The sequence below is a fragment of the Leopardus geoffroyi genome, chromosome E1 (assembly GCF_018350155.1).
Source record: "Leopardus geoffroyi isolate Oge1 chromosome E1, O.geoffroyi_Oge1_pat1.0, whole genome shotgun sequence".
Taxonomy (NCBI): domain Eukaryota; kingdom Metazoa; phylum Chordata; class Mammalia; order Carnivora; family Felidae; genus Leopardus; species Leopardus geoffroyi.
This window is the reverse complement of record NC_059330.1, coordinates 36,991,923-37,003,524: the sequence shown is the minus strand read 5'-3', so window position 1 is coordinate 37,003,524 and position 11,602 is coordinate 36,991,923. Positions and strand designations below refer to the sequence as shown.

Here is an 11,602-nt window from a genome sequence, read left to right as displayed (position 1 = left end):
TCAGCCTTTCCCACTCCAGAGCAGGTCCTCTAGTCCCTCCAGTTATCACTGTTACTACTCACTAATCATTGTCACCAACATCTTAGAAATCCTTCCAGAGATACGCAGTGTGTCTACACACAGGAAGATTATTTTGGATAGCGAGATGAATATGGGAAAATAACTTATTTTTCACTCTACAGTCAGATTTTTCTTTTTCTGGATGTCATGGAAGGAAGTGAAGATAATCAGGGAACGAGTAAAGAGAATGGGAATTAAAGCGGTGAAGTTAGAGATGATGAATGAGGAACTGGGTTGTGTGCTGCAACAGACAAGACTCTCACCTATGGAGTGAGACCAGGAAGGGGAGGGGTGAGGAGGTGGAAGCCAACCAAAGGCGGTATCTAGGATGAGAGTGACAACACAGAGCAGGAGGGAGGGCACCACATGGCACAGGTGAAGACATGTCAAGAAAGAAGGTCCTGGTAAGAAGTGAGCAGGTAATGAAGAAAGGATGGAACCCAGCATAGCACCCCCAGCTCGCACACAAACGTGGAGCGAAACTACAAAGCAGTGAGGACCAACCGTCTCCTCAGCTCATCCTACCTCATAGCTGCGCCTGTCCTGGGAGGTCAGTTCAAAGCAGGATTCTTTCTTGGAATCTTTTCGCAGGTGCGGGGCCATCCGGACACTGTAGTCCTTAATGAGAAAGGTCCCTTTGGGCTGCTTGCCTGCAAGACAGGAAAACCCCCTGTGTCCCTAGAGAAGATGCGACCAAGGGAAGGCATCCTCTCTGGTATGTAAGCTAAAAGCACAGCAACAGCTGTTCTGTCCCCGAGGAGCCACGATAGTCAAGGAAAGGTCATTAAGGAGGCTCAGGAAGGGGCTACTATGACAGTGAGACAGAGATCACTGCCAAGCTGGGGAAATGCAACATGAAAGGTTATTTTGCCAAAAGAGGACAACGGAGATGGAGAATTTATTAGAATGTTAAGAGATCTATAACAACAGAAAGGAGGAATTATTACAGCAGGGAGAGTGTGGCTGTAAACGTGAGGCTCTTGAAGGCTATTACAGAACCCTGCAGCGTTATTGCTGTCAGGGCCAGCAGAGCTCACATTTGAGGCATTTGAGGGGAAGGGACAGCAGCTCAGGGGGCATTACGAGTTCCCGGGGTCCCCTCCTATGCCCTGTGTGGTATTTGGGCTAGACCGCTCTCTACCTCCTGCTGGTCCGGAAGGAATTCATGCGAGAGGGAGAATAATTAAAACTCAGTATTTTGTCCCCCTTCCCAGAGGTCAAATTGGGAAGTGGCATTGGGTGATGAGGAAGGAGGGAAAGGACCCTAAGGGAGGGAAAGGAGAGACTACCCTGGCTGTCACTCTCTTTCTAAAACATAAAATACTAGGAACGGGAAAAGACGGGGTGGTTCCCAATGATTTTGTGCCCTCCTGGTGTAGTTCAGGCAGAACATACAGAGGAGTGGAACCACAGTGCCTGGGTGATGATTTGTGTCCTGTTATCATGTGGAATGAATTGCTGAATACATGCTTTTTGAGGCTGATGGTGATAAGGTGGCAGTGGGATGACAATATTAGGAAAAGAAAAGAAAAGAAAAGAAAAAGACTCGATCCTTACCTGGTTGAGCTAAAGGAAATACACACAAACACTCACTACGTCCTAAGAAAATGTCTTGGGCACAATAAGAAGTAACTGGCGAGAAGGGAGCCATGCAACAGTGCTTTCTGACACCGGAATCTTTTTTGTTAAAGTATCTCTCCTTGTTCTAACTGGCCACTAAAATGTTTTGTTGTTTCTTTGGTCACCAGGTTTTATTTCAGCCTGACGGCAAAATGGTCCATAAAAGTCTCCAAGTCTCTCCCTCTCCCGCTCTCTCACCTTGAGTATAGAGGATTCGGAATGAATGAACGTGACACCTGGTTTTATATCCAGATATGCCAACCACTTATTTAAATGCAGCTGGCATGAAGAAGAGTTTTACAATGATATACATGGTATATTAGCTTTAAGGTTTAAAATAAGAAAATTGCCCCTGGCGGGCTTGTATATGCCTAGAATTCAGGGAACAGATTGTGGTCGCTGGCTCGGATGGTGGTCTGGGCGTCGGAAGGACGCTGGGGGTGTGTTACTCAGGTTTTGAGCTATGCTGCTAAGATCGCCATGTAGGGCTTCACACTTCACCCCTACGTGGGAAAGTCTCTGAGGAATATAAAAGGGCGAACCCAAGACGAAGCCAGTGATAACCTGTGGCAGGCAGAGAGGCAGCGTGAGCCGCTGGCCTTGAAGCCCAAGCACAAATCTTAAAGATGCCAGGTCACCTGGCAAAGGTGCTGTTCTTGATGCCAAAGGCACGGCAAGTCCAAAGGCAATTGGGTAGACATCTGATTATTCCCAAGACTGGATATCTAGGCATTGGGAGATGCCTCACCCTGGGAAAGAAGGAAGAGAAGAGAAACGGAGAGTGACTGGAAGGAAAAGGAAGGGTGTACTCTGAATCACTGGCCTCTGTGCCGAGGTGGCAGAGCCCAAGGAAAGTCCCCACAAGACCTGATGCTTTGCAGGAGGGTATCCCCTCTTTGCAAGTTTGTGTTCACTGACAGTGATCATTTTTAGGCTTTGTTTAGTTGTTGCTGTCTCCGGTTTATGCTTATATCCTCTGTTTCTTCTCGTGAACTTAGTGACCATGCTAAGCACGGATGGGAGGCCTTCTCGGGAGAGCATATGAGTGGTGTGCTTGATTGACTCAATGGTGGCTCATTAAGAAGCTGCCTCTGGCCTGAGTCAACACTTCACTGCTGCTGCCATCTGGCTGGAGGGTGTCTCCTGGGCACAGCAGCCATTTGGGTCTCAACACTCCACGGCTCTAGGGATGTCCACGGGACTACTTCCCAGCATTCCATAGGATGAAGTTGAAAGCATAATCTTCGAGAGTCTGGACCCAAGGGTTCTGTTTCTGGGCCATTGGCAAGCTGTTTAAATCTTTCTCACAAGTTTTCCCCCCAGTATTTTAACTATATTATTAATATCTATAAAGAGTTTGAGATTCTTTAAAAAAAATACCAAAGTGTTCAACCTTGATAATATTGTGTTATTAGTCATAATAAAAGACAACCTTTTGACATGCTGACCACACCGTCCTAGTGTTTGAAGTGAAAATAATTTCTAAATTGGCATCTGAGTTTTTGGTGATGGACAAGGTATTACTTAACAGCCTCTTTCAGTCTCCCAAGCATGTCCCTTTATGGGTGTTAGTTAAGGACTGCTATCTTGAGATCTAAGTGCTTGAGAATTTACGAAGTGCTTGCATCCAGGAGTGAGCTGCTGCTGTGCAGATGAAGAACACTTACTTTTCTCGTTAGCATAGTAGTAGAAGAGGCCTCTGCTGATGACACACCATCGTTTCTGCCATTCCGATCCAAAGAAACTATGATCTAAACGGAACAGCAGTAAGGGGACATAAATTCAGGTAACTACAACCACTGAAGAGTCCGTAAAGTCCAACAACACACAGTCCAGTGTGTTATTGTTTTATTTCCTAGGTTAATGGACTGTAAAACCCTCCCTTTCACTCCCGCAGGTTATCCCATATTGACTCAGAGTCCAGAGGGCTCGCTCCGTTAAAGGTCCAGATTCTACACGGGGTTTGCCTGTTCTGACCTCTCACAGCTGTCTCGCTATTTATCTTCCTTGATATCTTTCAGGTTCTAATCTCATCCAGTGCTTTTCAAATTCTCTATGATCCCTTTATGCGGTGCCTTTTAGCAAACCAAACTGATGCTCAGGCCATGGGCACAGGAAAGGCTTTCTTTGTACTAAAGCCAATTTGCTTTTTGAGTGCTAAACTTGGGACCCCGGGCCTAGGGTGGCGGTATCTATTCTCATCCAGTGAGCGATGGGTCAAGAGGTGGGTTCCTCTGAAACTTGAAACTGGGCTGCTTCACACAGGATATAAAATGATACTCTTGGCAACGGTTTTGCTCTATGGGAGCACACCGAGAGATGAGAACAAGAATATCATCGGCAATTCATTCAACAAGGATTTATTAAGCACCTGTTGTGTACCAGGTGAGCAAAGCAGAACCAGTTCCTATTCTGACGAAACTCACAATCTGCTGAAGATTTGGGGGCCGCTGGACTACACCAGACTTCTCTCTTGCCTTCCTTTTGGTCTCCCAGCTCCTGAGAGCAGAATTGGGCATAGAGACAGCACTTTCTACATTAGTCCTTTTTCCTCATTTCCCTTCCCTTCCTGGACTGTTCTGAGACCTGTGGGTCTGATCAGTACCTTTGCTTTTCTTCTCCAAGTATCCTTGCTTGATGATGTTATCCAGCTCTTGAGCTCCTCTTGTGATGTCTTCCACTCCTGAAAGGAACAACGGCAAAAATGCTTTGTTGAAACCTGGCAGAGTTTTCATTTATTTAGGCAACTTTAGATAATCTACATTAATGAAGGGGGTGCAGAAGGGCAATTGCTTAAGCACAGCACAAAATAAGATAATTTTTATATGATTGGGGAAAAAGAGTAAATTTTCTTTCTTCCTCATTATATCTAATGCTAAAACCACTTAACAATGATCTAAACATACATTAGTTTGTGCAAGGGGAGGTAGCCTAAATATGTACTGATTGGCAAGAAAAGGACTCCAGAGAATTAAGAATTTGCAGTGGAGATAAGCTCCAAATTGGATAACCACACTGAGATCATCAAAAGTCAAATGAATAGCTACTAGCAGAGAGACGCTTTAGTGAGTGATAGAGTTCACCATAGACGCAGCCACCTCCGTGAGAGCAATAAACACACACTCACTCTTAAAACACACACACACACACACACACACACACACACACACACACACACACACCAAAACACAAAGCCATCTAGTGAACATAAATTTTATTAAGTTCACACAAAGAAGGGCTATGCAAGCTGAACTGACAATAGCCACCAAATCCTGGTTTTGTCCAAGTATGGGAAAGAGCCTAACAATGGTAGAAGCCTTTACCAAGAGAAGACTCTGGAATTGACATCAGCCTCTAATCGTATGCTGCTAACATCCTTGACTTTCAATTAGCCTTGTTAGGTACAAATTTATTGAGAAGTCAAGATCCTCATCCATCTTTCACCACTAAGGTTTATACTTATTTTATAGAAGTGAGGAGTAAAGGACAAAAAAAGAAGGGATTTACTCCTTAAAAAATCAAATGAAACAAGAACACAAAAAATTCTTAAAAAAATACGAGTCCATATTTCTTTTTTTTAAGTTTATTTATTTTTTTGGTAATCTCTACACCCAATGTGGGGCTCGAACTCATGGCCCCAAGATCAAGAGTTGCGTGCTCTTCCGACTGAGCCAGCCAGGTGCCCCCAAGTCCATATTTCTTAATTAGGAGAAATAAGGAGAGTGGGCTGGCAGGATCCTAATGTTTATTGTTTTTAGTCTCCAAAACCAAAGCTCCTTTGGTTTCCCTTAAAAGATTTAGAAAGCAAAACAAAATACAAACCAACTGAAGGGACAACCACATAGGAATCAACTGGGTCACCTATACAATATCTTGAGACTTTTGGGTGAAGTAATTTTTTTTCAATTACACGATTTTTGAAATTTTCAATAACTAACATTTATTCAGTGGTGGCTATGAGCTGGCAGTTTACTTCTTGCTTAAAATATTTCTTGTTTAAAAATAACTTAAGAATTTTTTTATTTTAGAGAGAGAGAGAGAGAGCGAGAGCGAGCACAAGCATGTGTGTGAGCAGAGGAGGGGCAGAGGGAGGGAGAGAGAGAGAGAGAGAGAGAGAGAGAGAGACAGAGAATCTCCGGCAGGCTCCACACTCAATGTGGAGCCTGACGTGGGACTCGATCTCATGACCCTGGGGTTATGACCTGAGCCGACATCAAGAGTTGGACACTCAACCGACTGAGCCATCCAGGCGCCCCTAGAAATAACATTTTAAGACAATTTAAAATGCAACTAAGATTACCTTTTGCTTCTAAGTTGTTTTGAACTTAGTTTTAAACAGAGATCTGAAGGGCTTTTCTTTTTTAGTGTGTCTAAGTGGCTGATTCTTTCTATTTGTCCTTATTGTCAACTTCCTTGTTCATGGACTATTTTCATTTGTGTGCTCTACGGTTAGCGAACTCTGTGGCTGCTATAAATCCTCCCAGATGGGTCTCAGGGTGCACACGTGAGATGAAGAGCAGCAAAGGGAAGTTCATTTGTCTAGGACCCTTTCATTTCTCCCACCCTTCTGAAAATTCTAATACCTCTCTGGAAATGCTCTCCAAGAAAATAGAAACTGATCTTATGGAGGGTGGAGTGGCCGGGTTGAGGGCCTGATATGGTTGAGAAGGTCCTTTGCAGGAGAGCCTATCCTCTCTGCAGCACTATCAAAAATTGCTCCTAGAGGCCTAAAAATTAAATGAAAGACATGGGAGATGAGAAAAACAGGATCCCCTAAGCTTGGAGTTTCTATTTCTTCTTGCAGTTTTTTTTTTTCTTTTCTTTTTCTTGTTTTAAGGTCTTGTTAAACTTAGAGACACAGATTCTAGTTAGAGATGCCGAGAGTCTGAATCATAAAAGACATGTTAAACGTTCTATTAGAATTCAAACCTCCTTTTTTAATGCAAATCTAAATGCCATTTTATGGAACATCTATAATTATGAAAATGGGAAGACATTGCCTCGTGTGCGGGGAGAGTCTGTGAGTATGAATATTACATTAATGTGCCCACACCAGCTCACTGATCCTGCTGGCAGGAGCATAAAAAATGCTTGAGTGAAACTTTTATTTAGATGTTAAGACTCCAGGCCCCAGCGGGGTGACAGAGACAGTCCCTGCGAGTTGCCATCAGAAAGAGAGCTTGAATTGAATTACCCAGGGGGGAAGGAAGTAGTGATGAGCACTGCTTCGCTTATTTAATTTCATTTACTTTCAGTACATTATCAGCATGAGGCTTTTCTCTCCCCACCAACCGAAACCCAAGAATGCCACCACCAAGAAAACAAAGACATAATGCCGCAGAGACGTTTGAACCTCGAGTCACTAATTCTAGGAAACTAGGGTCAGTACCATCACTGCCTTCTCTCCGAAAAGAGTCACACTCAGTTTGCTGAAACTGGGCAAAAAGGGAGCTGCTGACTTTTCTCTCTTGGCCATTCACCAACAGATTCTGAAGAGCTAGAGATATGGTATTTTATGTGCTGGGTTTTTGCGAGACGTGTTATGTTGCTTTCTTATAGAGGGAATCTGTACTGAGGAACTCTCTTCCCTGGTTTCCCTTATGGGCAGTGGAAAAAATGGGATGAAGCGAAGGTGAAGTTTGAAATGGCTATGGAAAACAATTAAGAAATCAAATCAAAGCAATCTCTATTCTAGCGATTGTCTTCTGTGTGCAAGGCACTGTGTGGGGAGTCTAATAACAGAATTGTTCTCAGTGTAAGTTGACACTGAGCTCAATTTCATTAGCTCCATGATCTATCAGATAAATCCAGACAACCAAGATGGGAAGCCATTGTGGCAATCAAGCTGTCTCCTATTTCGGTGTCAGCTCAGTGTCCTACTGATCAAGAACCAGTGATCTTGAGGATGCACCACGTTGGCCATGGTCCCGGGGTGATGAAGTAGGAGGAGCCTTGTATGCCTGAATCCACACCTACTGGCAAATGAACAGGTCTGCAGAGCTACTTAATGCCTAATAGGAAGCATGTAAATGCTTTGTAGGATGATAATAAAAACAGGAAGAAGCCACAAATAATTGCATGGATTGCTATTTTAAGGCCAAAACATTTATATGTAAGTATACAATTTTTAAAAATAATCGAGCCTTTTTGTCCATTACCTGAAAAAAAGATATCACCATCTTAATGAAAAAATAGAAATGATTTAGATTTATTGGGAAGAAATGGCCTTCTTGGACAAACCTAAGGGTGCATCACAGTGTATCAGCACAAAACAGAATTACATTCGTGTCATCATCTCTCTCTACCACTGCACTTAACTAAATCTCCCAGAATAGCCCATATAAAGAAAAGATTCACTTAGCTGAAGGATGTGGGGCCATAAAGATAAGATCAGCAGAAAAGGTGTTACCTAGAAGTGATGGCCACCCAACTTTCGTGGCAGATGAAGATAAAAGAAATTCTCGGACATCTTTCTCTCCTCATCCAGATTCCTTTAAACCCTTGTATCCTACCCATACCCAACTCTGCAATAAAACACGACGGACTGGGATTCCGTCTCTCAGCACTAAACATGACTCTTCAGTCAGCTATGGACAGCAACAACAATGGGGACCCTTTGAGTGTGATACATTTCCATAAAGCAGTCAATAAAAAAGACATGGGAGCTTATGTGAGTCACAGCTTATTTAATCAGCTGCGTTCTAGCCCACTGAGAAAAGAGAATTGGAGAAATCGCTTGGCAACACCATAGCACAAGGCTAACAGTACAAGAGGCCATGCAATCTCGTTGCAAAAAGGTCACAACCCCTGCAGAACCGGGCAGGTGCCCGTGAACTTCCCTTAGAGGCAGCTGGCTGGTTTCTTGCTAAGCCAACCTGAAATGAAAATCGATGATTAAGAAAAAAAAAAGTTTTTTATGTTTATTTATTTTTGAGAGAGAGAGACAGAGTGTGAGCCAGGGAGAGGCAGAGAGAGAGGGAGATGCGGGATCCAAAGCAGGCTCCAGGCTCTGAGCGGTCAGCACAGAGCCCGACGTGGGGCTTGAACTCACGAACCACGAGATCATGACCTAAGCTGAAGTCGGATGCTCAACCGACTGAGCCACCCAGGTGCCCCAAATCAATGATTTTTAAAAAAAACATCTTTTGTTCAACTGCCACCCCCCCCCCCCCTTTAAACTGTGGACTTCTCCCATTGTCCCTTTTCCTTTTAACCCAAGTTCTTTCCAATTGTTTGGAAAAAGGGACCAAACTCCAGCCTAGAGACTGAGAGCTACCAGGGGTGAATTTCAGGCAGGGTGAAGTTTATCAGGTTCCTCCATTAAAGTACCTGTGATAAGGGCCCCAGGGGACTGGGTGGATGAGGTTGGAGAAAATCTAATATTTGGAGGCGGGGGATGACTAGGTTCCATCTGGTCATAGATGGTCTAGATGGTCTAGATGGTTCCATCTGGTCTAGATGGCTGATGGGTGACAGACACACAGTTCACAATGCCTCAAATGTACAAAGGGGAAGAGAGTATTGCAGGGAGGGTGAGGGTAGTATTCTCCTGGCTGGTGGTCGCTGGTCCTAAATCTCCTTTGTAGTTGGTTTCTGTGGCCTTTGTAAAATAAGTTCATTACAGTTTTCCCTCAGCTTCTTGAACGTCTGGGCTGCTTTTTTGCCTTTTTTTCTCAGTTTTCAGGAGCCAGTCAGTAAGTGACAGTCAGTCTGAGGTGTCGGGCGTGTTCAACTTCGAAGCATGACACTAACAGGGAAGTTGGTTTCGAAGACTCTTCCTCCCTTAGTCTCTTGAGACAGCCTCACAGAATTCTCTAACTTCCGTGGTTCTATCTGCTACCCGCCTGAGTTGACACCTTCATACTTTCCTGTCATTTTGCTTCACTTATTAAGGAATTTACACCAACACATGTAACACATGTGAGGTGAAAAATTCTAAATCATGAATAATAATCGACTTCGGATCAGAAAGTTTCAGAGATGCAGAAAGACCGCTCAGACGGCTTTAATTTCGTGGAGGAATAACTGGGATGCAGAGGAGAGGAAGAGGAGGGGACTCAGAGTACTTGGTCAAACTCTTCAACAAGCTGTGGCAGAAGAAGCTAGAAAACAAAACAAGGGGAATTAGAGCGAGACTGAAGGTCTAGCCGTAAGCAAACCAGCACAGGAGACAACATTTGGGAGATCTTGATGGACTCCTGTCGGCCCTCAAACTTTTTAAGGTCTTAAAAAAGATCTGTTAATCCAGGTTACTGGATCTGGCAATCCAGACCAGACTATAAAAATCTGTGGAAGAAACCTTGTTATCCTGAGGATAAAGAAAATTCATGAGAGGTTCTAGGCCAATAAGTAGTACTAAGAAAAAAGGCAGATAAGTGATGAGCGGAAAAATTAAAACTAGGGGCGCCGGGATGGCACAGTCCGTTAAGCATCTGATTCTTGATCTTGGCTCAGGTCATGATCTTAGTTTGTGAGTTCGAGCCCTCACATTGGGCTCTGTGCTGATGGTGCAGAGCCTGCTTGGGATTCTGTCTCTCCTTCTCTCTGACCCTCTCCCGCTGGTGCTCGCTCTCTCTCAAAAATAGGGGCACCTGGGTGGCTCAGTCGGTTAAGCGTCCGACTTCGTCTCAGGTCATGATCTCGCGGTTTGTGAGTTCGAGCCCCGCATCGGGCTCTGTGCTGACAGCTCAGAGCCTGGAGCTTGCTTCAGATTCTGTGTTTCCCTCTCTCTCTCTGCCCCAACCCCACTCACACTCTGTCTCTCTCTCAAAGCTAAATAAATGTTTAAAGAAAAATTAAAAAAAAAAAACTAAAAAAATAATTAAAACTAATGTGTTTTAATGAAAAAAACAAATAAACTTTTAATCTGCATTTTATAAAGCATGTTTATATCTCATTTGAGCTTCACAACAGTCTGTGAGGTCTGTGTTATTATTAGTTCTTTAATAGCACTCTTTATGAGTGCTCTTTATTAGTACTTTACAGACCAGGAAATCTTTTTAAAAATTTCTAAAATCTTTAAAAAAAATTTTTTTAAACATTTATTTGTTATTGAGAGACGCAGAGAGACAGAGCATGAGCATGGGAGGGGCAGAGAGAGGAGGAGACACAGAATTCGAAGCAGGCTCTAGGTTCTGAGCTGTCAGCACAGAGCCCGACGTGGGGCTCGAACTCACAAACCGAGAGATCATGACCTGAGCCGAAGTTGGATGCTTAACTGACTGAGCCACCCAGGTGCCCCAGGAAACTGAGTCTTAGTGAAATTACTGAACTTGCTGAAGCCTGCTCAGTTGGAACAGGCCACGCACTTTCCACCACCCTGAGCCTGAGTTGAGGAGACGCACTCAGAGTGGCTGAGGAAAGACAGGGTCTGCCAGCCTCACTCTCCCACAAAAGACCCCATTTAAGTACAGAAAAAGAAGCAGACAAGTGTGTGGTTATTCTAATACTTGATGTCAAAAAATTATTATTACTATTTTTACAAATATTTTTTAAAAAATACAATTTATTGTAAAGTTAGCTAACATACAGTGTATACAGTGTGCTCTTGGCTTTGGGAGTAGATTCCCATGATTCATCGCTTACATACAACACCCAGTGCTCGTCCGAACAAGTACCCTCCTCAATGCTCATCACCCATTTTCCCCTCTCCCCCATGCCCCCCATCCACCTTCGGTTTGTTCTATTTAAGAGTCTCTTATGGTTTTCCTCCCTCTCTGCTTGAAATTATTTTTTTCCCCTTCCTTTCTCCCACGGTCTTCTGTTAGGTTTCTCAAATTCTACACATGAGTGAAAACATGATATCTGTCTTTCTCTGACTGACTTATTTCAACTAGCATAAATATCCTCCAGTTCCATCCATGTTGTTGCAAGTGACAAGACTTCATTCTTTCTCATTGCCAAGTAGTATTCCATTGTATAT

The 11,602-nt window shown here is 43.7% G+C and overlaps 1 protein-coding gene across 1 annotated transcript in view; it reads right to left on the bottom strand.

The window, feature by feature from the left end:
- SKAP1 (src kinase associated phosphoprotein 1) overlaps window positions 1-11,602 on the bottom strand; it is a 280,282-nt gene that overhangs the window by 45,215 nt on the left and 223,465 nt on the right. The window contains exons 5-7 of the mRNA XM_045488552.1: window positions 4,286-4,363; window positions 3,348-3,431; window positions 586-710 (exon numbers count right to left, since the gene is read on the bottom strand). Of these exons, the coding sequence (XP_045344508.1) occupies window positions 586-710; window positions 3,348-3,431; window positions 4,286-4,363 (287 nt within the window). The remainder of the gene's footprint in view (window positions 1-585; window positions 711-3,347; window positions 3,432-4,285; window positions 4,364-11,602) is intronic.